Raw genomic sequence first — 12,223 nt, 5'->3', positions numbered from 1 at the left:
AGTGAGGCTTACGACGTTCAACCCATAAGCCCAGCCACTCACGATCACGTGTGTCGCACCATTGCCGGTCTCAGACGCCTTGCTCAGCCATTACCCACAAACCCAACTAAAGTCGGCCATTACAACTCATCTACCTCATCAGTGTTTTGGTGCACTGCTAAGGGTTGTAGCACCATATTTTAAGGACCACATAGGGGGTCAAGAGCTAGAGAGTGGCGCGCCATCTTTATAAAGCCTCCTATGTGTTGTCTCTCGCCGATTTAAGCGCAATTCTACGATCATCTGTGCAGAGGACAGCAGCAAGACGATATAAACAATCCATCAATCTCATTTTTTTCAAGTGTTACAGCTATAATATTTTTTTTTTAGAGACATTTGCGAGTGATGAGACATTTCTTTTGTGTTCCCAGTGAATTTTTTCTCTTAGTGACATTCAGTGACTCTTGATCAGACTCAGTGTTTATCATGTACTGATTGCATTAATTTCTTTTAATCTCCTTAATTCAGTGTTAATTTTCGTGTATTATTTTATATCTGTTGTGTTGTGTATCTTTTTATACACTTGAAGTAAGTACTTAGTGTTTCCTTTGTTGTGTGTGCAACATATGAGCAGCATAGAACTTGTGTTTAAACTTCAGAATTCCAGTGTATTAACTCAGTAACTTTTTCACCTCATATTCTGCATCACAACTCAGTGTTGTCTGTTATTTTTTTTTCTTCCCAGCATTTGTGTATTTTTATTTTGTTCCCTGTGTGTTGAACATTCTTGTGTTCATATTCCTTTATTCAGCCAGTGTTTAATTTGTCTTATTTCCACAGACAATAGTGCCATTTTTAAAGCTCCAGCAAGAAATCTGTTTACAAAATTTTTTAAAAAACATCAAGTTTCATTGCAAGAAAATTCTAGTATTGTGTTTATGTTGATGTGTTCTGCATCACTGTAAGTGTTCAACCCTCTGTTTTGTTATGTATTTTTTGCATCTATTATTTTTTTTCATGTTTTATTGAACAAATTCACTCTTAGTGCAATTTTTAAATTCTCCTTCTAAAGTAAATTGTTCTTTTGCTTGTTGTTTAAGTGCAGTTAAGAGTTAAAGTGTTCATTCCTTGATATATTTCTTTTCTTGTGTGTTATAATTTTTATTATTGCACATACTCATTTTGCAATAATTCTTGTGCAAATATTGTGTTGCTATTAAAGTTTTTCTTGCAGAAAATTTTATGCAGTGTTGTGCAATACAGTTTATTACAGTGCAGTTTCTTATGCTCTGTTCTGTGCATAGTATTTTATTCTGTCTGTCATTTTAATTTTTAATTTCAGTGAATTGTGTGTTTGTTTTAATTTTTGCACAAGTTTATTGAGTCCATTTTATCATTTTATTGTGTATTTCCTTGTTGCATTGAAAGTAAAGACAACTCACTGTGCCATTTATTCAATTTAAAGTAAAAGTTGAGCAAATTAGATTTGAGCAAAGTACAAGTTCTCTTGATTTTCAGTGTTTGTTAAGTTGCATATTCTTCTTGTGTGAGTTCTTTGCTTACTGTGTAACTTGTCAATTTTTAATTACTTATGCAGAATAGTTAAGCATTTTTTTCCATTTAAGCTTACTGTGTCATTCTCTCTATTTTTTTCTTGACTTATGCCCTTCAGTATTTTCACTGAGAAGATGTCCCAGTCACTTTTGAACGTTCACTTAGTGTATCATTCCAGTCAAAGTCAATATGAATCAGTCCACAGTACCAACATTCCCTTACTGACTGAAAGACAATACCTAGCCCTTGAGCAATGTGTTTGTTCTCACAGCTTGTATCTGAGATTTGTTAAAGTGCTGCGAAATGTGAAGTTCAGATTAAGTTCCTATAGATCCGTGAATTACTTATTAACGTAGCCGAGCGGTCAGGCACTAGTAATTCTGTCATTCCCATCTGTGTTCCACCTATACCTTCAGACTTGCAGGATAGTGTTCCGTTGCCTCAAGTGTCCGGGGACACTCAGACTGCCTTGAGTGCACAGCCTATCCCTGCAATGACTGCTAGTTCGAGTAGTAGTTTCTCCACAGGGGATGCCTTGTCAGAAAACGATTACTTGCAACTAGTAATGCCATCTCTTGTTGATGTGACATGCTGTCTGCAGAAAGACGTCTCTGTTACAGCTAGTGCTCTCACTAGAGTGTCTGTTGTTGTTCCTAATGTTCCAGATGGTGATCCCATCCTAGTTGACAGTAATCAGTGCATCGTAAGAAGTTATTTCTCGAATAACTTTCACATATTAACGTAAGTGTAGTTTCTTTATAGCTGATACCTCGTGTCACTGTGTGCGACTCAGATTGAATATCAGCATTGTTCATCGTGTTCATTTCTTTTCTCCTGTGCTTGCAGTTGAGATAGTAGATTCGTTCTCCCTTGCTCATATTGCGTGTTATAGCATTAATTTTTTCAACCGGGGGGAGTCATCCACTCCACCGAGTTTGTTCTTTCCTCCAGTAAGGAAGAACTGTTACCTTTATTCCAGAACAAACAGCCTACTGGAAGGTTAGCCAGATGGACCTTGACTATCCAAGAGTTCAATCCCACTTTTGAAAATTTACCTGGCAAGTCGAATGTAGTCGCAGATGCTTTATCGCGACACGTTAGTGTAGTTACTGCAGATCCTCCATTTACTGTCGAGGATGTCAAAAATGCCCAAAGAACCGATCCCTTGTGTTCTGGTGTGATTCGATTCCTGCTCCAGGAAGAGCTTATTCTTACTGTGAAGCCACCAGTACTCATTAGTGACTTATGAGCCAAGAATTACTGTATCGAATAGTCGAGTTGAGTACTCCTAGCAGACGAGTTAGTAATTCCACAGTCACTAGTGATTGTAGTTGTATCTTTTGTAGATACTCGTTCAGATCTCTCAGTCAAGGCATGTGTTAGCCATTGCAGAGGAATTCGACCCTCCCAGAGATGATAACCATTCTGCATATGTAAACCTAGCCCTTGCAGAATTGGGTTTAAATGTACATAGTCTGTATAATTAGATGTCCGAGATGAATGAATTTGTCAATTGTGTGTTTTATTATTTGCTGATCAGTTTGTCAGAAATTTTCGTGTTCACGTTCCCTCCGTATTCTGAGAATTAACAGTCTAGATTTGTGTGCACCGAATCTGCCTTTCTGTTAAACACTTCTTTGTATATAATTATTCTTCCTCAGAATCCGTAGAGTGCATGAATACAGATCGATCGATCAATTCCATCCATATTGTATAATGATTTGTTCTTATAGTTTGTAATGATTACGTTAACACCCATTACGTCAAAATCATGTTGTACCATCCATTAGTTCTAAGTTATATATGAATTTGTTATTGTATAGAATCAGCCCAGATCCGCCTGCCTGTTCAGCCTATAGTATAGTAGTATATGTCGGGACGACATACGTAACATGACCGAGCTGTCAGCATAGTTGCTGATCCCTGTATTCCCAGTATTATATAGCATAGCATATTAGTATCATCCCTGTGCTTTAGACACGAGATCCCTCGTAGGCCTGTGGCTTGGTGTGACGTCACGGGTTGCTCACGAGGAGGCCCATTCCTCTGTCCCGCTCTCACTCGGCGGCAGACCTACAAGACGTGAACAGGCTTGGCACCGGGCTCCATCTCTCATCTCAGTCTGACAATATATTTACCATCCTACAAGTGTGTCTACTTTCAACCTACGATATCTCCATTCAAGAACCCTTACGATACTATACTCTACTCCCCCAGGCATGCGTGGTGATTGTTGGGGAGTGTCCACACTATCATTCTACACTGTACTCCCCAGGTATGCGTGGTGGTGGTGGTTGGGTCGTGGTTGGCGTGTGCAGGGATCCACGCTGCCGTCTACCTGCCTACTCCACACTTCTATTTCAACCACGTCTCTAACCACTCGTGTGAGCCCTATCATACCATCAACGCCAAGATCATCTTACTGGCTTGTATCGTCTACTTCCCTACCACCATGGTCAGTTACCTTGCTAATTTTATATAACATTTCCAAACATTCACCGCAGATTTCCTCCGTAGGTGTTATCATTTTCACCTTTTTTATCAGGAAAATGGTATTCCCTAATTCTAATTGTCTAGATAAAGATCATTTTAATACCCACATATTACGGATAGACCAAAAAATTTTGTCTATACTGATACCCAATTTTCGGCCGATACCTTTCTACTATTTGTATTTTTAAAATTATAATAATTATGATCAGCATATGAGGAAATGTTTAATACACAAAGGTTATTATATAACACAAGAAGGCTCAATATTATTAAATAATACTCAGCACTTGTGGTATTAAAAGGACCCCAATGGAAAATGTGCTATGTATGATAATCTCTGTAACTGTATTTGTGTACACCTGAATAACCTCTCTTACTTAGTCACGACAGTTGCACAGTCCTGGTGCAACATGGGCTTAGAAAGGGTCGTTCCTGTCCCTCGTATCTGCCGGACCATTATAACCTGGTCTCGAAGCATTTGAGGATAAACAAACGCATCTGTAGTATACGTAAATTTTGCAAAAGCTTCCGGCAGACGTGACCGTATTGTAATTACAAATAAAACATGTGCTAAAAGTGTGCAGGCGATTTTTTTTGTTTAACAAATCAGAGGAGGATAGTGAACACAGAAGATGACACAGTGAAAGCTGTGTTCACCGAGGCACAGTACTCGCACCATCTCTTCTCAGTCTGAAATCCCAAGTAGAGTGGAATAAGTCATCACATTGTACCTTCCTTTCTGGACGATACACGAATTCTCATTAGAATGACGTCAAATGACAACAGATCTCCGAGCTGATATAAATCTCACCTTCCAGTTGGCCATTAAAACAATATTATGTTCAATAAAGATAAATATAGGTAACTCCGCTGTGGAAAAAACTAGATTTGAAAACTGGGCTTGAGAATAAATCAAAATCAATTCACCTTAATAGAGCGGTAAATGAATGTGAGGGACTTAGAAGTGATAATATCTAAAGGCCTTATAATGAAGGATCTCAAGTATGTTGTTGTGACACAAGAACAATGATAAGCTCGATATTTAGAACAAATGATGTTCTCTGGAACATTGCAGACTCTGCAATATTCCAGTTCTCTGGAACATTGCAGACTCTGCAATATTCCAGTTCTCTGGAACATTGCAGACTGCAATATTCCAGTTCTCTGGAACATTGCAGACTGCAATATTCCAGTTCTCTGGAACATTGCAGACTCTGCAATATTCCAGTTCTCTGGAACATTGCAGACTGCAATATTCCAGTTCTCTGGAACATTGCAGATTCTGCAATATTCCAGTTCTCTGGAACATTGCAGACTGCAATATTCCAGTTCTCTGACATATTGCAGACTCTTTTAAGGCAGACATTGTCACTGATCTAGACAATGTATACACAACCTTCACTGTCCTTATAAACTCAGGCAGGCACCTAAATTATTCTGTGGTTCCTGGGACTCAGGTGAAAATAGATGCATCGTAATTTACACCTGAAAAATTCTGGAGGAACTGGTCCTAAATCTATACTGTGATATCCCTCACTATGAGAGCATGGGGCTTAGTAGACTGCAAAAATACCTTCAACTGCACAGACGCAAGACTCATCACCAGGGAAGAAGACGCAGAAGCAAGACTCGTCACCAGGGAAGAAGACACAGAAGCAAGACTCGTCACCAGGGAAGAAGACGCAGAAGCAAGACTCATCACCAGGGAAGAAGACACAGACGCAAGACTCATCACCAGGGAAGAAGACACAGACGCAAGACTCATCACCAGGGAAGAAGACACAGAAGCAAGACTCATCACCAGAGAAGAAGACACAGAAGCAAGACTCATCACCAGGGAAGAAGACACAGAAGCAAGACTCATCACCAGGGAAGAAGACAATGTAGCAGGCTCTTAAAATCATCACTCAACTGTATATCCAACAATTTCAACAAAAACAGCAGCTTCTACAACCTAGATAAAGCCCTGGCCAGGAAACTTCTTGATCGTTATCCTTCATAACAACAAACCCATTCCTTTCAGGTTCTTCTAAAATCCAACCTTCTCAGCATTCTTCACCTGACTCTCCACGTCACTGTGATTCCTATATATACCCGTGTAGTCTCTGCTCAGGTGTCACTCCCACTATGGGGAGTCACGGCCTGGCCACCATATAGAGAAGACCCGGGCCAGAATGTCCTGGCGACTACCTGTACCTGTCTGCTCAGGCACATCTGTTTGTAACCTGATAAAGTCTACTGTTTGGGAGAAACGTAATCAATAAAGGATCGCATTTACTGCATTTGTGTATATTTTTCCATCGTGTTGGCATTTTATGCCAGAACGATGTACATTCTACGCCAGAACGATGTACATTCTACAAGCCTCTACGCATTTTCACTAGCTGAAGTTCCTCGTCTTTATATAACTGTAGAAGACGTACTGTGACCATCTTCACTACTACACCTGCTAGACACGCCACCTGGTCGTCTCGTGGGGTCATGTGTTAAACAATAGCCTTAAAGCACTTGCCAAGAGTGACATCAGTCTCCACGATACCTACCGCCTTCATCAGAGATTTCTCCACAAAAGTGGCTTATTCTACTTCCTGGTGTCTACACTGTCTCGTGTGGACACTTCAAGATGTGCGGGAGACATTTAGAAGCCTGTCTTTCTTAGGATCAATGAACACAAACATGAGTGATTCATAGAGACACAGACGGACATTTAATGACATAGAGCCATCGTTAATAAGACGCCAGTATTTATCAGCATTACTGGTACACGAACAAATACGGTAAAAGCTGAAAGCAGAATGATATTTCTGCCAAAATAGTTAACATGTTTCTGGAACATGTGTCGCACCGCTCAGCTGAGTCACAGTCTCCAGTTTCAACACCTCAAACAACCTCTGTATTGAAATGATAAAGATACTCGGTTATTGTACATGTTTCTTATACATGAACTTGAAGGTTAGTAAACCATTACTGTGGAAGTCCATATACACAAGTCTGTATTCTTTATTTTGGTCTAGACGTAGAGGGAGCCAGGCCAGCCTAGCTGCTCCTTGGTTGTAGAGGGAGCCAGGCCAGCCTAGCTGCTCCTTGGTTGTAGAGGGAGCCAGGCCAGCCTAGCTGCTCCTTGGTTGTAGAGGGAGCCAGGGCAGCCTAGCTGCTCCTTGGTTGTAGAGGAAGCCAGGCCAGCCTAGCTGCTCCTTGGTTGTAGAGGAAGCCAGGCCAGCCTAGCCGCTCCTTGGGTGTAGAGGAAGCCAGGCCAGCCTAGCTGCTCCTTGGTTGTAGAGGGAGCCAGGCCAGCCTAGCTGCTCCTTGGTTGTAGAGGGAGCCAGGCCAGCCTAGCTGCTCCTTGGTTGTAGAGGGAGCCAGGCCAGCCTAGCTGCTCCTTGGTTGTAGAGGGAGCCAGGCCAGCCTAGCTGCTCCTTGGTTGTAGAGGGAGCCAGGCCAGCCTAGCCGCTCCTTGGTTGTAGAGGGAGCCAGGCCAGCCTAGCCGCTCCTTGGTTGTAGAGGGAGCCAGGCCAGCCTAGTCGCTCCTTGGTGGTGGGCCGGGCATACACACAGCCTCCAGGAACACACACAGAAATAAACTGCGCTCTCATCTAAGCATCTGTATGTTGTACTTAACTGTCCCTGTGTGTGTTGGATGTATATCATCCAGAATACATCTTGAAAACAATAAAAAGGCACAATACCGTGACTGGAATACACAAATAATTATTTGTGTATTCCAGTCACGGTATTGGTATACAGGGAGTATCTGTTAATTAACACGAGTCATGTAGAGGGTATACAGGGAGTATCTGTCAACACAAGTCATGTGGAGGGTATATAGGGAGTATCTGTCAACACAAGTCATGTGGAGGGTATACAGGGAGTATCTGTCAACACATGTCATGTGGAGGGTATATAGGGAGTATCTGTCAACACAAGTCATGTGGAGGGTATACAGGGAGTATCTGTCAACACAGCTGCTCCTCGAGGATCATTAAGATTGTAATTTCTTCCTCCACGGTCAGTGCCTTGATGCCACTGAAGAGCTCGTGATCCGAGGAGGTGGAGCAGCCACATCTTCTCATACACTCCACTTGCTTAGAATTAGAATTACCTACCATTTCCTAGACGCTGCCCAGCCTCCACCATGCCGGTGAGGGGCTCTTGATGCGAGGATTTTGATCCGCTTCTCTCCCTTCGATCGAACCTGATTGCTTCCCACTTTCCCATACGGGTTTAGCTCTTTCCCCTAGATCACAGAGTAACGCTGTGTGGCCCCTCTAACCTTCCAAGGGATTGCCCAGTGAGGGCTCTTGATCCAAGGAATTAGATGTGTCTCCCCCTTCCTCGGATCAAAGTTGATTGCCTCCCATTCTCTAAGTGTTGTATGACCCCATGAGTTTAGGGCTTCTAAATGTAATTATACTGTAATAATAACAGTAATGTAATAATAATAGTACTGTAATATAATAAATATGTAATAATAACAATGATAATCTATTAATAATAATAATCATAATGATAAAAGCCTTATGGCTGCTCTATACAATGCAGTTTTTCTTACACCAGGAGGCCTGGTCACAGACCGGGCCATGGGGGCGTTGACCCCCAGAACTCTCTCCAGGTAAACTCTCCAGGTAAACAAGTCAGAAGGTAAACGGTGGGTCGCAGTAAGCGGATAATAATACTTATGACATAGTGATTTAAAGCTCATAGGAATAATTCCAGTGACATATAGCGTAATTACAAAGCAACATTAGTTATCTGTTTAGCTTCATTAGGACGAGTGTGTCCAATTCCTCGTTACACTGACTGCCGCTTAGATCTAAGATTAGTATAAAAGTGTCTAATATAAACGACGGATCATAATACATAGAATCACGTACCACGAGACTGGAGAAACATTCTATGTAAAAGGATTCACTGAATGCCAGTGAGTGTGGAATTGTGTGGTGCTAATAATGTAGAATCAAGTGACTTATAACTGATGGTTCGGGTCCTCAGAAAAGACGTCATGGAGTTCTTGGCTGCCATTGGTCAGCTCATACATAACATCAGGGAAGCCTCTTTGCGTAGCTCCTGGTACTCCCGAAGGTTAGCTCCTCCAACTGTACACGGAGAGGTTTCTGGTGCTCCTAACCTTGTGTAATGGCCAGCCTGACTCATGGCCAGCCTGACTCATGGCCCGCCTGACTCATGGCCCACCTGACTCATCTCAAAATATATTTTCCTGTAACTCACGAAATCTTAAGAACACAATTGTAAACAAATCACGGAACGGTTTGGGTTTGGACAGATGGCGAGTGAGTCGTAAACTCTAGGCCAGTGCGTAAGCTACTGGGCCAGCTGGCTACACTCAGATTCGTCCACCTAGGTATATTTCTCACAGGGAGGTTAGCATGGGCCCCACTGTGACTAAAATTACAATTTTTTCACAAATGAATCCCCTACCAGCGTGGCTATGGTGAACTCCAGGTCAAAATCCCACCCGTTCCCTCGTTTGTTTCTATTCCTGTAAGATTTCTGTTACTATCTTGCTCTTTCTTTAAAGTTTAGGCTACATCTAAACTAAGCATCAACATTGTGTTCGCTATATACGTTCTAGCTTGGAAGTATATTTTCCATAGATCAAACCATACAACAGGTAGGGTTAGAACCCGCGATCAGAGTCACAAAACTCAATCGTGTCATTACGTTGTGGTGAGTCATGTTCCAGAGAGCACTCAGTGAAGGATCGCTAACCCAGCCTGTGTTCTCTCACTCAACGTGGCATAAGGCTCGTACCAGCATCATTATCATTACAATGACTGCTTGAAACCTTGGTCCTCGTTATCAAACGTTCCAAAATGTACGCTTTCATCATTTTCAGCCCTTGTTATTTAAAACCTAATTAGTTTAGTAATAAAGTCTCGTATACACACATATAAACATGTAAAACTATCAACTTTATTTTTAAAGATTAAGGAGGCCTGGTCACAGACCGGGCCGCGGGGGCGTTGACCCCCGGAACTCTCTCCAGGTAAATATTGAAGTTTTAGTCAGCTTCTGATTACTTCCAGCAAGACTGGAATGTCTTATAATCTGGACCTCTGAAAAAAGATTGGTAAATCAGCGTATTGCTAATTGTTTCAAGCTTTTTAATGCTTTATCAAGTCACTGGCTTGCTAAAGCTCTATACAGAGTGGAACATTGTCCTAACAAAAGCTTGTGATACCTTTGTTGCCGTTGATGACTAAAACAGAGAGATGTCTGACGTTAAACTGCGTCTGAGAGCGTTACTTCCACAGGTTACTATGTACTGCTACGGTACTGTCTTCCACAGGTTACTATGTACTGCTACGGTACTGTCTTCCACAGGTTACTATATACTGCTACGGTGCTGTCTTCCACAGGTTACTATGTACTGCTACGGTACTGTCTTCCACAGGTTACTATGTACTGCTACGGTACTGTCTTCCACAGGTTACTATGTACTGCTACGGTACTGTCTTCCACAGGTTACTATGTACTGCTACGGTACTGTCTTCCACAGGTTACTATGTACTGCTACGGTACTGTCTTCCACATGGCTCGGGCAACTTCCCTTCAAAGGCTTGTGTGCGCAACCGTCACCTCCCCAGAGATCCTCGGTGGAGCCCTGGTAGAGAAGGTGAGTGGTGAAGCACTGGTCAAGTGGTGAGTGGTGAAGCACTGGTCAAGTAGTGAGTGGTGAAGCATTGGTGAGGTGGTAAGTGGTGAAGCACTGGTCAAGTGGTAAGTGGTGAAGCACTGGTCAAGTGGTGAGTGGTGAAGCACTGGTCAAGTGGTGAGTGGTGAAGCATTGGTGAGGTGGTAAGTGGTGAAGCACTGGTGAGGTGGTGAGTGGTGAAGGTATTAACAAATATATATGAACAGAAAGACGTACTGATATACGGATCAGAAAGACGTCTACACACACACACACACACACACACACACACACATCCCTTTGACTCATCTGAGTCTCCAACTTCAAGTGTTACCCCTTGTTTCTGTGTCCCATCTCTGGAACATCCTGTCTCTGTCCACCTTGTCTGTTCCACCATAGTAAGGAATCGTTCAAGATACTGTACACTGTGTACATCAGGCCCATACTGGAGTATGCAGCACCAGTTTGGAACCCATACTTGATCAAGCACGTCAAAAAATTAAAGAAAGTGCAAAGGTTTGCGACAAGGCTAGTTCCAGAGTTAAGGGGAATGTTCTATGAAGAAAGTTTAAGGGAAATCGGCCTGACGACACTGGAGAACAGGAGGGTTAGAGGAGACATGATAACAACATACAAAATACTGTGTGGAATAGACAAGGTGGACAGAGACAGGATGTTCCAGAGAGTGGACACAGAAACAAAGGTTCACATTTGGAATTTGAAGACTCAGATGATTCAAAGGGATGTTACGAAGTATTTCTTCAGTCACAGAGTAGTTAGAAAGTGGATTAGTCTAGCAAGTGACGTAGTGGAGGCAGGAACCATACATAGCTTTAAGACGAGGTATGATAAAGCTCATGGAGCAGGGAGAGAGAGGACCCAGTAGCGTTCACTGAAGAGGCGGGGCCAGGAGCTGAGTCTCTACCCCTGGAGCCACAATTAAGTGAGTACAATTAGGTGAGTATAATTAGGTGAGTACAATTAGGTGAGTACTCCGTGTGTCTGAGAAAGTTAGGAGAGGCGCTCTGTGTACCACTAACAATAATCTTCAACACATCTATCGAAACAGGGCGACTACCTGAGGTGTGGAAGACAGCAAATATAGTCCCAGTTTTTAAAAGGGGACAAACACGCAGCATTAAACTACAGATCAGTGTCACACTGTCACTGACTTGTATGCAAAGTCATGGAGAAGATTATCAGGAAAAGAGTGATGGACCACCTTATAAAAACAGAGCTTATTCACGATGACCAGCATGGATTCAGAGACGGGAAAAAAATGTATATATATATATATATATATATATATATATATATATATATATATATATATATATATATATATATATATATATATATATATATATATATATATATATATATATATATATATATATATATATATATATATATATATATATATATATATATATATATATATATATATATATATATATATATATATATATATATATATATATATTTATATTTATACATATGGTCCACCTCCAGTGCTATATATGGAGTCACTTAGCCTGGGAGAAG

At 41.6% G+C, this 12,223-nt stretch overlaps 1 protein-coding gene across 1 annotated transcript in view; it reads left to right on the top strand.

The window, feature by feature from the left end:
* The first annotated feature begins 425 nt into the window (after positions 1-425).
* Positions 426-12,223, top strand: part of LOC128693052 (uncharacterized) — a 16,851-nt gene continuing 5,053 nt past the window's right edge. Inside the window, exons 1-2 of the mRNA XM_070092172.1 lie at positions 426-3,988; positions 10,544-10,660. Coding sequence (XP_069948273.1) covers positions 3,986-3,988; positions 10,544-10,660 — 120 coding nt within the window. The 5' untranslated portion in view covers positions 426-3,985. The remainder of the gene's footprint in view (positions 3,989-10,543; positions 10,661-12,223) is intronic.

The sequence above is a fragment of the Cherax quadricarinatus genome, chromosome 38 (assembly GCF_038502225.1).
Source record: "Cherax quadricarinatus isolate ZL_2023a chromosome 38, ASM3850222v1, whole genome shotgun sequence".
In the NCBI taxonomy this organism is placed as follows: Eukaryota; Metazoa; Arthropoda; class Malacostraca; order Decapoda; family Parastacidae; genus Cherax; species Cherax quadricarinatus.
Note: the sequence above shows the minus strand (reverse complement) of the source record. Positions and strands in the feature narration are given on the sequence as shown.